Source organism: Aplysia californica, unplaced genomic scaffold, assembly GCF_000002075.1.
Source record: "Aplysia californica isolate F4 #8 unplaced genomic scaffold, AplCal3.0 scaffold00135, whole genome shotgun sequence".
Taxonomy (NCBI): Eukaryota; Metazoa; Mollusca; class Gastropoda; order Aplysiida; family Aplysiidae; genus Aplysia; species Aplysia californica.
Genome location: NW_004797405.1, coordinates 915,292 through 931,072, shown reverse-complemented (window position 1 = coordinate 931,072; position 15,781 = coordinate 915,292). Strand labels below are relative to the sequence as shown.

At 39.3% G+C, this 15,781-nt stretch overlaps 1 protein-coding gene across 1 annotated transcript in view; it reads right to left on the bottom strand.

Annotated features, from left to right (window-relative positions):
• The window catches only part of LOC101850078 (beta-galactosidase-1-like protein 2), a 32,268-nt gene that overhangs the window by 14,603 nt on the left and 1,884 nt on the right, over positions 1–15,781 (bottom strand). The window contains exons 3-11 of the mRNA XM_013081533.2: positions 15,393–15,461; positions 14,453–14,548; positions 12,422–12,530; positions 10,202–10,294; positions 8,965–9,040; positions 7,848–8,000; positions 6,257–6,394; positions 2,975–3,064; positions 1,002–1,052 (exon numbers count right to left, since the gene is read on the bottom strand). Coding sequence (XP_012936987.1) covers positions 1,002–1,052; positions 2,975–3,064; positions 6,257–6,394; positions 7,848–8,000; positions 8,965–9,040; positions 10,202–10,294; positions 12,422–12,530; positions 14,453–14,548; positions 15,393–15,461 — 875 coding nt within the window. The remainder of the gene's footprint in view (positions 1–1,001; positions 1,053–2,974; positions 3,065–6,256; positions 6,395–7,847; positions 8,001–8,964; positions 9,041–10,201; positions 10,295–12,421; positions 12,531–14,452; positions 14,549–15,392; positions 15,462–15,781) is intronic.

Genomic DNA, 15,781 nt, shown 5'->3' with positions numbered 1-15,781 from the left:
AAAACATGCACTAGAATTATACCCTATAGTGAAATCTGAAACACGATTTGGAGCCACAAATTTCCACAAAAGCAGGGTACATATTTTGAGGTTCAGCAAAGAGAAGCAGCGCATGACCACAAGTGTGGGGAAAAAGAAAGATAGACAGACAGAGACAACAGAGGGAAAGGAAATAAGTAGGACCTAGAAGTGGCACCTTCTAACCATTGGCTTAAAAGACAAACTTAACATCAAAACATTGAGCTTCACACTCCTTTCCACCTAATCAGGGTATTCATACATTGATGTGTGAGCATCAATCTTTTGTGTACAAGTTTCCCAACCAGCCATACATATAATATACTAAATTCATTTTGAAGACAGAGCATTTGACAAGAGGGTGAGAATACAAACAATCCCAGAAAAACAGCAGGAAACATGGCTAGTTCAGACTGAAATCATAACAAATATCACTTATGAACATCCACTGATGATGCTGTTACTTTTTACACTGTTACAGAAGTTGTACCTCCAGCTGGGAGTCAGAGGGCATGGGTGACCCCCTACATCCACTACGATGGGGTGGTAAAACTTACCTCAGTCAGTGCACAATCCAATTCTATTTACTATAACTGGTGTTTGTGGTGTAGTTGTCTCACACAACAGGCAAAAGTTCGATTCTCGTGCAGGTATGTTTTTTTATCGAGTACCTCCTTCTGTCAGCTGGGACATTATACCCCGCTCGGCCTAGGTTGGCCTTGATAGGCAAGGTTAGTTTTTAGTTTTAGTAAGAGTATTACGACACCTGCAACTCAGTAAGGTCATAGATAAGGGCTGAAGATTAGAGGTGTTATAGGACAACAGGATAGATACGGACGATAGATGTTTGATAGGAAAGAAGAAGCAAACCACACCAGAGCACTCGCCAACCACCCTCTCGGCAGGGTTAAAGAAGCCCACCTCCTATATGATATCCATTGTGTTGATGGGGACAGAAAACATTTACAATTACAATTTCTTACCATAATGCTCTTTGGGAAGGTTTTGTGGAATCTTCGGTAGACTCTTCACACCTGTCATCGAAAGCACAAATAAAATACAATGTTCATTTTGCATTGACAAAAATGATGAACATTAACTCTTTATCTCCAAGTGGGGTAACCTCATTATGCCAGAGCTCTCTTTTGATACAAAATCTAAAAGTGACATATATTCATCCCTAAATCAAAACAAATTAACCTTTTTTGATTGTTCATTATCTAGTGAAAGAACTTACGGTAAAAGAGACATGATTTCGGAAATTGCAGAAAAATAATAATATGACGTCGAAGTTGTCATAAATGAATGTGCCCAAGCCACTGCCAAGAGGCTCACCGGCACAGTAGTTCTGAGAGTGTGCCACTGGGAATAGCTTGCCAGAGACTAGGAGTTATCACCCTCCTTGTTTCCCTCAAAACTCTGCCCGGCCTGTCAAGATCATCAGAAGGACATGTGCTCAGATATGATCTTCTCGGCAATGTTTCTCTAGAGATCAAACAAATATAAGAAATCACCATCCAAATATGTTAGTGATTTCCTCGTTCTATTTTTGGATCTATTGCTATAAAGAATTTTTAGTTTTAATAAGTGTTTTACGGCACTTGCAACACAAATAGGTCATATAAGTGCAGAAGATTAAAGGTGTTACAAGAGAGTAACACATAACAAAAAGAAGGAGGAGAGATAAAGACGATAGTTGTTTGATAGGAAAAAAGGAGCAAACCACACTAGAGCACCCGCCAACCATCAACCTATAAAGAATAAAGTGATGTCCATCATACGGAATGACATCAGTTTAGTTGAGTTCTGACAAATCCCCTTGTCATCTTGCATATGAGGTTAAAACTGACACATCTAAGGGGCTTAACTAAAAAAAAAATGAACATTAAAGTCATAAAAAGGTGAAAAAAGACCAGTTGTTTGAACTTAACAATCAGTCCTGAGCTCAGCCTTCATATCCTTCAACGAGTGGTGCATGAGGTATGATGGTTTATACTCCAACCTAGATTTAAAATATCTTAGAATTTATGTTTCACGTACGAGTTTACAGCCCTGCCAGACAAAAAATTAGTTCTTTCAAAGATGGATCCTACACTGCTGAAAAGAAGAAAACGTAGAAGTTAGAAAGAACATACCACGTTGACTCTATAAAAAGGCCTTAATGTATAAGTGGCACACTGCCCCAGCAAGGGAATGGCTTACTTAGTTGGAAGGACTGAGGACAATCTGTATCTTACGCCCAGCTCAAGGCGAAAAAAGAGAACCTCTGGGTTTACCTTTGTTTTAGCAAGTGTTTTACGGAACTTGCAACACAACAGGGTCATACAAGTGCTGAAGGTCTAGAGGTGTTACAAGACAGTAACAAACAAAAAAGGAGGAGGGGAGATAAGGACGCTGGATAACTGACTGGAAAGAAGGAGCAAACCACACCAGAACACCCGCCAACCACTCACTGAGAACATCTGACAAGGCAAAAGCAGCTGTTCCATTCTCCATTATCTGTGCTGTAATGGCTAGCCTATTCTTTTTAGTAAGAGTTTTACGGCACTTGCGATACAGTTAGGTCAAATAAGTGCCAAAGATTAGATGCGTTACTAGATAGTAACATATAAATTAAAGGAGGAGAAGAGATGAGGACGATAGATATTTGATGGGAACGAAGGAGCGAACCACACCAAAATACCTGCCAACAGAGGGCACAGGTGAGAAGACATGCACCTGAACTACTACCCACCTAGTCGATTACTTTTTGTCTTGTACCCGTAAAACACGAGTTCAAATCCTACATGCCAAATACATACAGTACAGCACCTTTGTCTTTCTGTTAAGAAGCATCCTACACAATCCGAAATAGTCCCGAGAGGTCAGTCAATTAAACCAGCTGCCTAAATTATAATCTAAATTGTGTCAGAGGCAGCTCAAAACATTTACACACACATAACATAATAAAACTTACCCATTTGTTTGTAAAACTGAAAAAGGGTCTCCCGGACAGCCATATACTTGGGAGTAATGTCCCCTGCTTCAGTCAGCAGGGCATCGTAGTCTGCAAGCAAATAGTGAGAGGAAGGAGGATCTGAATTCACAGTAGTAATACCTCGGTAGCTGGAGATCTTTAGGGGAAATTTTTGATGAAATTCGTAATTATAGTTTGCATACTGGTGAAAACAGTTTGTTGGTACGACTTTCTTTGGTGTACTTGGACTTCAATCTGCTTACACTGGAAGATTAGCATTATGTGCCAACTATACCCAGCAGCAACAGAAACGTTCCACTTTGTTTTTTTAACTGTGCCGCTCTTCACGTGAGTTAGTGAGTGAAATGTCACACATCACTCACCATGTACCAAACAATGACTGTGCATTGATATTTTTCTTGAACAAAAATTTCATTACGTTTCATTACACGTTTGGTGACTTAAGTTCTGCCAAAATTATCAAATCGTCTAAATTGTGTTCAGATCAACACATCAGCGACTTTAGAACTGAAAAAAAGCAAACAAGTTACATAGACATTCAAGCTGGTTTTTGTTGTCTTGAACTGCTGTACAAGATGTCCCGAGAGCACTGTTGGGCAATTTGAATACAGCAAGCTGCACTATCGGCCCGTAGAGTGGTGTGGTAGCTCCATTGCTCCCATCATACCATCAATATCCTGAAACATTGGTTCCAAGTCACATGGAGTTACACCTGACAGACCCAGACAAGGCAGACCACAGGTCGAAACTGCCCAAGAAAACAGACAGATACTGCTCTGGTATCTTTGAAATCACTTTCTCACAACGACCAGCTCTGCACGTCCGTTTCATACAGACACTGGAAGAGTTATCAGCGATAGAAGGATACAACTACGCCTTAAAACACATTCGGTCATTGAGCAAGGCGGCCTTATAATGACCAACGTTTGCCATCTTTCCAACAATTACTTGAACTGACTGGGACTAAGAAGGAGCTCCCAAAACGACAATAATAACATTGTACAACGACTGGGACAAACTTTGACTGAAGAGTGGAATGGACTGCAAAGCAACAATTAATTAAAATAAGAAGCAAAAAACTGACTCGATCAATGCGCAGAACATGCCAAGCTTGCATCATTGCAGGGGGGGGCTACAATGCCTGCTATTAATGTGAAATCAAGGGGTACCAGTTTGTGCGTAACCCTGGGCCACCATGTGAGACATGATCAAGCAACAAAAGGTGATACACTTCCCTACATACTTTGAAATATGTCTTGTCAATTTTTGTTTGTATATGTTGAATAATAACCTCACATATTAGTGCCAGACATGGACTCTAACAAAAGCCCTAGAGAGGACACTGGTCACATGCGAGATGAAATGCTTAAGAAGAGCGGTCAACAAAACAAGAAGAGACAAAATTTAAAATGAAGTCATAAGGGACACCGTGGGAGCAACACCAGTCCTACCACACATTGAAAAACAAAAGGTCAAGTGGTTCGGACACCTCACGCGGATGCCCTCAAACCATCCAGCTCTGAGAGCATCCAACACTAAATATTCTGGATGGAGAGCCAGAGGAAGACCAAGGCGACGATGGAGTGAATCTGTGGCAGACACCCTTAAAGATCATGGGATGTCCCTCCTACAGGCCACACGACTTGCTGCAGACAGACACCTGTGTCTCCCCGCGACACCCCAGGGTACAAGCGGAAGAAAAAAGTAAAGTAAAGTAAAGAATAATAACCACGTACCAGGTTTCTCTCCAAGTGGAAAGTTTCTACTGCCGCTGTGTATAGTAATATGATAATGACAATCACAAGCTTTATGATCTAACAGAGAGAAATTGGTCCTCAGATTTTGACAGCTGGTGATGATTCAAAGGCCTGCCTGCTTATAAACTTATTATAAGTGTCACAACTTGGTGGAATCAGATGCTCATCAATTTTGGGGCATGTGGAGTTACTAGTATCATCTGAAAACATTCATTTGCCTTGCTTTTAATGAAAAAACTACCCATCAATCTTGAATGAAAGTTGAGATATTAACGACTGAAGGTGGTGCGGTCATCTGGTTTCAAAAGTAAAATTAAAGAGAATATGGCCGCAAAAGTTCAGTAACTTCAATAGCTTGAGAGTCTTTGGAAACTGAAAAATTACATATTTTGTGCTTTTTATCAACGTTTTTCAGTAAAATTCACATGGACATGGGTTTTTATATGGACATAAAAGTTGTTGAGCCAAACAACAAAAATGCGATAAAAATGTCCAAACTGAATAAAAATGCCCTTTCCTTCGATTTCATTATTTTGACAAGCACTTGATTTCACCGCTGAGCCTCACATATATACCTAAACCCATATACTATGGGTGAGAGGCAGGGGTGGTGGGGTAATGCCCTACTGAAAGCACCTTCAGTGTACCAGTCAGGGGCCATATTTGAGGTGTATAATGAGTCTCTCCAGGGAAAAATTGTCACGATGCTAAAAACAATCTCAAAAGGAAAGGAACAGTTGAGGTAAATAAAATTTTTAAAATGTCAAAGATGGCCACCCATTGTTGAAGAGAAAAGTGGTCATCTTAGATGGGCAGACATCTTCCACAGTGTCATTACAATATCTATTAAAAAATGCAAGGTTGGAAAGGGGAAAATACCATTTGTGCAGATGATTGTCATATACAGATGGCTGTTACAGCAGGTTTGACTATACTTGAACATAATCATCAGTTACTTCAATTAAGCTATTGACAATAGTGCATACTTGATTTTTAAAAAATAATCAAAAGTAAAAGCCAAAATAAGTGGCAGTGTTCAACTGTTACATTAAAATACATTTCACAGAAAAGGGCAGAGGGTGCACATTCTGTCAGAAATATCGAGGAAAAAAATGGTGGCTTTCTCAAAAAATATTAATTCTTCTTTTAATAGTTGTTTTTTACCCCCCCCCCCCCTCTCAAAAGTAAAAGCCAAAATGAGTGGCAGTGTTCAACTGTTACATTAAAATACATTTCACAGAAAACAAACCTTAACCATTTATGATCTGCAATATAGTGTTACATATATATTCACATATCAGAAACAAAATAATTGATTAACAACAACTTTAAACTGCAATACTAAAACTAGAGACAAAAAAGTGTAGATTTAGTCAAATTTGTTGAAGTAAAATAATAAGCTGCTTACAATTTAAATTAACTGATAAAAAGAAGTGAGAATGATGCAAATTAGAAGAGTATTGCAAGTAAAATTGTAAAATCCAAAAACCTAAAAGTAACCTACCATAACTGGTGACAAACGGTGCGTATTTGGTGAGATTTATGGCTCCTGCTGTGAACCCAAAGTTTGTCCCCCCGTGGAACATGTAGAAGTTCACGGAGGCTTTCAGGGCCAGGAGAGTGGTGAGGCTTTCGTTCAAGTCTGACAAGAATAAAAGAAACAAAAACAGCTCCATGTGACAGTGGAAAATTTGATTGAATTTTTAAAACATTTAAGGCTCCAATTGACACCATTTAGATCGCTAACAAGGCAGGCTGCTTCCACTTCGCTCTTCATCTAGCATCCAAGCAAAAGATGGAAATGCTAATTAAGAGTGCAGGCTTCCCCTTGAGCGAATAAAACTTATGTCTTTGGAGAACAATGCCAAAGTGTCATACTGTTACACCATAGAAATCAATACACCCCCAAAGTCCCAATTCGGCTCAAAATTATGGAATTTGAGTTGTTGGCATTTTTATCTTCCTCAGCCTCTCTTACAACTATTTCATGGCATAAGAACCCTCCAAAACTGGGCATATTCGTCACCACCATTTCCTCGTAAAGTCAATAATTTATTTTTCTTTATCGGCCGTTTTCTCAAAATGCGACTTTTCTCTATACTTTTTTGAATAACTCCACCATTTTTCATCCAATCTTCATGAAATTTTCACAGAATGAAGAGTAGATGGAACACTAAAAGTTTGTCTGTTGAATTTTTTATATAAGGAATTGATTTTTGTTGGTGGTGTCTGGAGTGTGGATTTTCAAGGATTTTTTTCAAACTTGAATGCTACCTCAGGAAAAAATTTATTAAAATTTTTAAAATTTGTTTAGGAAAAAACCAACAGACACATTTTTAGATCTAATGTTTGTTAATACGCACGCAAAAAGACAATCAATTTTCATGAGCAATAAGTGTGGTATTCATTACGTAAGACGTGTCAACAAAATCCAATATGGCTGCTGTATCCATGGAAAAAAAACTTGTTTTCTCAAATTTGATTGCGGATTTTCAGACTCCTTACTATGCTTATTATTTATATGTGTGAAATTTGATAAAATTTGGTCCAGTAATAAGCAAGATAGCCTTCAGGTGTAAGCCCTACCCCCCCCCTAAACTGGTGAAAAATACTCAAATGTTAAAAAAAGTTCGCAAACTTTTTTGCTTGAAACTATTTGGCCAGGTTGACATCAAGTTCATCTTTTTTGTTACAAGAAAAATGAATAACTCCAAGCTTCTGTTGCCACCATATTAAAAGAAGGTCTAAAAGTTTTTTCAAACAGCAGTGATCATGCACCTTTTTACTTTGTTTTCAAGAAACCTACATGTAAGAATCTACCTTTTTCTCTCTCGTTCACCTCCACACCAACCACGCAAACACTTTCCCTTTATTTCTTCTGCCTCTCACATACATACACGCACGCACACACACACAAACCCCCCATGTACACACATCTACACACACACACATGTCCACACACACACACACACATATGTACACACACAAACACATATACATACACACAAACACATGTACATCCACACACACACACACACACACACACACACGTAGACATTCTACCATCCACACATCCATGACATATTTTTCCCTACCCGCAACCGACCGCATAGAGTGATGACCTTGACCCCAAGAGTCGAACCACCCGCTCCAGAACTCCATGACCATCAGCGGGAAGTCTGTGCTCAGCTCAGAGATCTTACGGAAGTGGTCCCCAGGCCGGTGGAAGTTGGCGGTCGGCAACGCGTCTACAATGAAGGAGGAGGAGGAGAAGGTGGAAGTAGATGATAACAACTACAATCAGCAGAAGGAGGAGTCAAGAGAATGGCAACACTCCTGTAAGATGACAAAGCGCCTTATATTTTATTCACAGCAGTTTCGAGATAAAGAGGCTTTTTGGCAGTGTAACCATTTTTAAAAAAGCGTATTCCGAAATCAGAATTTTAATTTATTTTTAAAAAACTAGTAACAGTTTCACTTTGATTTTTTCACACAAGTTTAGGTAACTGGTCAGGTTTTTTTATTTAGCAAATAAAAATAAATTGGGGTCAAAAATGAAAAAAAGGTGTTTTGTCAGTGTATGGCAGAACAGTCATTGCAAAGTGGGGAAGGTAAAAAGGATGAGAACACGGGTGATGACTAGCACAACGACTAGGACAAAGAGGAGGAGAGAAGGATGAGGAGGAGGAAAAAGAGGATGAGGATGAAAGGAAAGAGAACAAAAGTGAGGAGTTAGCCAAAATAATTATGAAGAAAAAGAAGTGGAGAGGAGGAAAAGGAGGAGGAGAAAGAGGAAAAGGGGAGGTGGAGGATGAGAAAGATGACAAGGAGGAGAGATCATTTAGGAGGCCCAGCTTCTGACTCTGCCTGTCACGGCCAATCCTGGCGGAGAGGGATACAACATCTCGGCAGAAAGACCAAGATACTCAATTTAAAAAATTCTCCACACTCGGAAATCGAATTCGGGTCTCCCACATCGACAGCAAAGCATGTTACCACTATACCACAGACACTGGTAATTTTGAAAACTACAAACATGTTATGAAAATACGATTGAACAAAATAAGAGAAACATTCCAAAAGCCTGAAGTCAGCCCAGCATGGGCAAAGAATAAAACAAACATGTGCATGTATGAGTGTGTGTGTGTGTGTGTGTGTGTGTGTGTGTGTGTGTGTGTGTGTGTGTGTGTGTGTGCATGTATGTGCCCTTACACTGGTGAAAGTCAAGGTGGCTGGCAGTGTTGTCGCTTGTCACAAGAAGTTCTTTGATTCCCTCTCTCTTCAGGAGCTGTGAGCACATGACAAAACATGGGAGGTTTCATTATAATAGATATTGTGGTAAATATTTTTGTGAGCATAGAGAAGTACATGAGGGTTAGTAACAGATATTTTAGTAAACATGAGTACAGGAATATACATGGAGATTTGTTACATTCAGTATAACACGGACAGCACGAATTTGTTGGGACCGACCTCGGTAGTTCGAGGTATTTGTAGTTTGATAAAGGAAAAAAAAAACTACCCGGGACCGCAGGCACAATTTGACTGACGTGTGATTTTGAATCTTCAGTGTTTGACCTATCCGTGTTGTAAACACTGTAAGCACAGGGAAATACAGAGGGGGAGGGGGGGGGGGGGGGGGAGGAGAGGATTTTCATAGATACTGTTGTACACATTGTGAGCATAGAGAAATACATGACGGTTTGTAACAAATATTGTTGTAAACATTTTTAGTACAGGAAAATACATGGCGGCTTGTTAAATATCTTGTTGTAAACACTGTCCGCACAGGGTAATAGAGTGTGTGTGTGTGTGTGTGTGTGTGTGTGTGTGTGTGTGTGTGTGTGCGCGCGCGTGTGTGTGTGTCTGTGTGACATATCATGTTGCAAACATAATGAGCACAGGGAAATACAGAGTGGGGGGAGGGGGGGGGGTTGTCACAAACGTGTTGACAGGGAAGTACAGAGGGGCTTGTTATAGATTTCATTGTGAACATTTTGCAGCCCCATTGACACTTTCCATTTCTCCATCAAAAGTATCAACAGTCGTATATTCACCCTGCACCACCTGCTGTTGTCGTAATCATTTTCTACTCTCAATAACATATCCCAAATTACAGTTGAAACTGCTCCAACGATCACCTGTCCAAGACAATCAAATGTACAAAAGAACACTCTCCACTTCCCAATTTGTATTTTTTTCTGCATTATAATTATGACATTGTCCAAGAAGACCACCAGTCTAGGAGGACTACTTGGAAATGGGTGGTCATCTTTGGAGATTTGACAGTATTTTTTGCCCTCAAAGACACATGACAAATAATTTTTGGAGATGGATGGCTTCGCTACTGCCTTTCACAGCCAACCAAAACTGACTGGGATATATATTACCAGGATGTATGCTTCCAAGAGGACTGTACACCATAACCAAAAACTGGAGGGGTACGTACGTATGTGATGAGCTTGAGGTGCTGTATGTCCAGGCCGTAGACCCCGTACTCGTTCTCCACCTGCACCATGATGATAGGCCCACCCTCAGAGAACTGTGGAAAGATGGTATTGTCATACATATATTATATACAGTCCCTTGATGTCATACATATAAGATAAGATAAGATAAAACCTTTATTGTACAGGTCCGGGCACATTGGATAGGTGTCACCACGTAAACACACACATATGTACAAACACACACATATACAGTCACACACACACACACATACACACACACACTCACACACACACACACACAAACATTCATACACACGCACACACACACAAATATACACACACTCACACACACACAGCGTCCGACCTGTTCTAATCCTCATACATCCAAGACAATTACCTGAGCAAGTGACTACTCACCCATCCCTTGTGGGTTTTTTTCTTTACCATAATGACAATGTCCAGGAGGACCATCTGTCTGTTGTGCCCACTTTTCTCCTTGATAATGAGTGGTTATCTTGGACAAGTTCAGTGGTATTCAGCAAAGTGGGATGGGGGAAGTAGGGGGGGGAGGGGGGTTGTAAAACTACAATCTACAGCCCACACACTCCTGACTTGTCAAACTAGCAATACTGTTTGAATTTATTTTGGGGACGCAATTTAATTTAATGCAAAAATTTCCTCATTTCTCTTAAATATGCTTTACATTTAGAACAAAATAAATAATCCACTTAATTGATACAAAAAGAGCATTCACACTGACAGCATGCCATTTATCATTGTCATTGTCCAGCATTAAATTAATCTAATCAAAACATGGATCTTGTCAAAAAAAAATTCCATAACATAAACAATCAACAGCCATAAATCCTTCTTGCTGAGTTGCATATCTTTTGGTGATGCCATGATTCGATATAAATATTTTACCTCTTCATCAATACAATATAGGTCACTGATGAGACAGGCTAGTTCTAACTTATTTGTCAGGGCCAACCTGAGCTAAGGCCCTCTGCACATTTGGACTGTTTTCCTTTGTCGCTTAGCAGTCAAAGGAAGAAATTTTCACCCGTCTACCTCTCTTCACCATCAAGTGACATAATATTTTGCAGCTGTGAGACAAATGGAGCTTTTCCAAGTGTGCACAGGGCTTAAGTGCGATACAGGATCTCAGCAAAAAGACAGGGATTCTCACAATAAAATATTGTCTTACCCGAATAGGAACTGAACAACCACTACCATCCTTGGATTGTAAAGCGCAGATCCTAATCATTTAACCACAGACACAAGTGATGAGGTGCTACAGTAGTCTCTGCCTAAACGCACTGTGCTCACAAGGGCTCCTAAACATGAGTGTACGTGCAACGTGCATTTGTATGTATGTACAGTAACGTGCATTTAATTTATGTGAACGTGCACAAAGGGGAGAAAGGCACACAACCATCGCACTTCCCTGATATTTTAGTAATTACTGTTACCTCCCCTGGAGGTGGATGGCTGCTTCTACTGATAATATGACATTTGGCTGTTTCTTTGGATTCCGCAATCTCGCTTACATCTACAAAGGCACTGAATATGTACTGGAAAAAGGTAAAAAGACCGACTCACTGTACCACAGTGTCTCTGTATGGCGTGTGTTCAGGTGGAGACTACTGGGGGCTCTCGTGGCCAACAGGTTAAGGTGTTCGCCTCTCATTCAAAGGTCCCGGGTTCGAATCCGGGTAGAGACCGAAAAATTATCTTCTCTAAAAATTGTCTCCTTTCACCTCCTTTTCCGCCCTCTAGCAATGTTATGTCGTCTGCTTTCTGCCCCCACCCCCCCACCTCCTTTGCCCCCTCCTCTGGGCTCCTGGCTTTTTCTGCAGCCTTTCTACTGCTACTCTTTGGCCATTTCTTACTGTTATCATTCAGCCACACCCCTGATCTTCTGGTAGGAAAGATCTACACCAGGCCTTCACGGACACAGGCAAAAAATCTCGGAGGGCCCATGTGCATGTAGCGCACATTAAAGTCTAAAATCGATAAGAATAGGCTTCGGCCGAAACCCGGGCAAAATTCAAAATTTCCTACCAACTGAAAATGTTTAAGGTGTCCCGAACGCTTATATGCCGTAAAACACTTACCAAAAGAAAATGTTTTACATAACAGGAACATAGGCCTAAGAAGCAATTTCACTTCACATTATGAATAATAAATACGTCTTTCATTCTCCTTCTGTCCCTCACCTGTAAGTCTTTCATCATAGGGAGAAGGACGCTGAAATATCGGTTGACAGCTGCAACATAGCCGGGGTAGTTGGTTCGAACCTTCATGTTGGGGTCTCGCAACAACCATCTGTTGGAAGTTATTGCATTGTTTGCAGAATTGTTACATTCATATAATTTATAGACAATGATAACAACCAACATCTCACAGTGTGGAACTTCTCTTAGAAAAAGAATAATATTAAATAAACTCTCTCTCTATATATTATATATACCCCGTTCCTTCTTTCTCCTTCTCTATGTCTCTCAGCGAATCATTTTCACATGAATGCAGAAGGACAACCCCCCCCAACAAAAATTCTGGACATACAATCTAGATATTGTTCTTGCATGATTTCAGAGCCTGGGTTATTTTATGACAAAGCACTCAACTCAACCCAGTGGTACAAGTAAAGAAGAAGGAACTAGGAAAGCAAAAACGCACACTGGACACAAATAAAAGACATAAATCTCACATGGTAAACAGAATGTTCATATTCAAAAGTTCAAATTCACCATTACAGCACATGTACTTCTTACTCCATACCTAACCCGTGTAAGGAAACACACTATACATAAACGAAATAAAACTAAGAAAAACGTAAATCAAATATGTAACATCAAAATCAATATCATCAACATGCTATGACAATGGCCTACTTCGGACTTCGTCTAAACTGAAACTGGACCACTATACAATCCTTATACTGTGACATAAAATAATGTCATATAAAAAGGGACAAATGCAATCACAAGTTTCCAAAATATGAAAAAAACCCCCCAGAAACCCATTGTGATCTGAGTTACGGAAAGAAAAAAAATTGGAAGCTTTTTTCTCTTTATTAACTCATTCTCTGCCCATTTTATACCAGCTTTCACAGATTTTCTCCGTGCATCCGATCGTGAATGATAGGTGTGTATGTTTGGGAAGGATTTTCATAATAAGTAAAATGAAATAATAAGTAGGTAGTGTCAGACATATTTTGAAAAGTAATAAAACTTAGCCTTGAAATGTGTAAAAAAAATATTTGATTAGGCAAAGGACGTAATTGATACTTCTTAGAGAACTCGTCCATCACATGGGAGCTAATAAAAAGACCGACTAAATTTCCGACTTTGAATATATAAATAATAAAATTTGTACTTCACAAAAAGATTCCTACATTCATAAAATGAATGTTACATTCAATTCCCTGCATGTTCATGCAAAAAGGTATGGAATTGTGAAATTCTTGCAGATTGTATGATCAATGTTGTAACATCACTGTGACAATACCAAAAGTTGTAAAGAATCAGAATTTGCCCGAGTTGCACTTGCTTGTCCAAGTCTAGATTTAAATTTAGACCTAGATCTAGGTCATTATCCTCTTGATTTTCACTTCTCTTGGCTTTCTAATTTCCCTTTCATTTCGAAGCATATTCGCTCACTTCCCTATCTCCATCTATCCTCTTTGCTGTCACAGTAGATTTAGATCTACAAATTATGTCTTTCACACTTTTCACTCTCGATTCAATCATCGGCCGAATCAGAATCTAAAGCTAAGGATTCTAAGACAATATCATCTCTGTCCTCAAGTTTACTAAAGAAAAATTCCCTAGTCTGTTTGACAAGTTATATGCCTATAGGGTCGTTTACTACCAGGCCCAGAAAACATAGCTAGAACTAGAAATGGGTGTGATCATCTTTCGTGTTTTGGTTTCACAAACACACCACACAAAATACTTCAACAATTTCAATTTCCACCCACTTACGTAGTTATAGACACTACATTTCGTTGCAGGAAGTTTCTACTTTTGAGATTTGTTTATATCAAAACTTAAAATTATGGATCAAGTATTTACGAACTAAATAAAGTTTGGTATAGCCTGTGCCGATGTATCGGTAATGGGCGGAAATGGTGCGGTCGCGCTGCCGATATATCGGTAATGGGCAGAGAAAGAGTTGAACAAAACTATGATTTATGACTTCAGCAATTGTGGTAGTAAGTTGAAGATTTAGTAATCCTGCCTCACCCTGGCAGTCCACCAAAATCCAGCTCAGAGCAGATATACGGACCAGGCCTCAGAATCACATACAGACCAAGTTCACCAGCTAGTTTTACAAATTTCCTGTGTTACAGAATAAACATGAATGTGAGATGAGGTAATATAGCAATAACAAATACACAGATATTTTAACGATAATAATTACAATATTGATAATAAGAATTGAATATAATTATAAATAAAACTATTCAATAATACACTCAATAATAACAATGAAAATGAGTAATATAAAAAAATAATAATAATAAACTTCATAAAACAATAATAACATAAAAATAAGAATAATAACTGTAGTAATAACAATTTAACCCTCTCAGCAACATAAATAGGTCAGCAGGTCAGCACAGCAGAACCAAAATGGTGGCCAGCTGATGGCTTCCCAGAACCGAATTACTTCAGTGTTGTTCATAGATTCAGGGGCCACGTAGAAAAAAATTGCTTTTGCTTTTGAATACAGCGACGTATTTCGATGAAACTTCACATACACAAAGACCTAGGACGTCAGCATCTAAATTTAGAGTGGAATTTTCTATTTCTAAGACTACACTATAGGCAGGTGTCTCAGGCGGGTAAAAGCCGGTATGGCTCTTCAGCGGGAAAGCCAGTTAAAGCCAGTATGGAAAAATGATGGGAAGGCCGGTTTAGGCGGGTGCATGGCTCAAAAAGGGTTAACAATAAATAAAAATAATAAAATTATTTAATTATATAAAAATAATAACATCACCGTTCGAACTAGGGTCATGTCTAAATGTACCAGTCCAGTACCTCTTCTACAGATAGTCCCAACTGAGACCAACACTATAATAATAATAACATTAGCACACAGAGCCTGCACCTGAGTGAACCTGCAACCTTCCACAAGGCTCACCCAGAATTTCACATAGTGGCACACATGGCCTAGCCTTACCTGACATCAAGCATTTTCTCAAAATAAAAAATCCCTGGAGAAGGCTCGTGAAGATTCCAGGCAACATAGCTGAAAGAGCAAGATGAGTAAAGTTTAAACCAGTTTTGATTAGATGGCACCAGGAAGAATTTATTAATTTATAAAGCTCAATTTATCTTTCTTTATGCATACAGACAGAACTCACACAAAACATGCATTTTTGGGAAAACATACAGCTTTTATGCATTGCCCAATTCATGTCCGGGAAAAAGCTAATGTGTTAGTCAAAGAGGTCTTGACTAGGAAAGATGGGAGCACACTTTGGTAATGGTATACCACAGGTTTAAATGCCCTGCTATAGTAAGTAATTGTAATTTTATTGCCAATTGTCAAAGTAATGGATCACATCA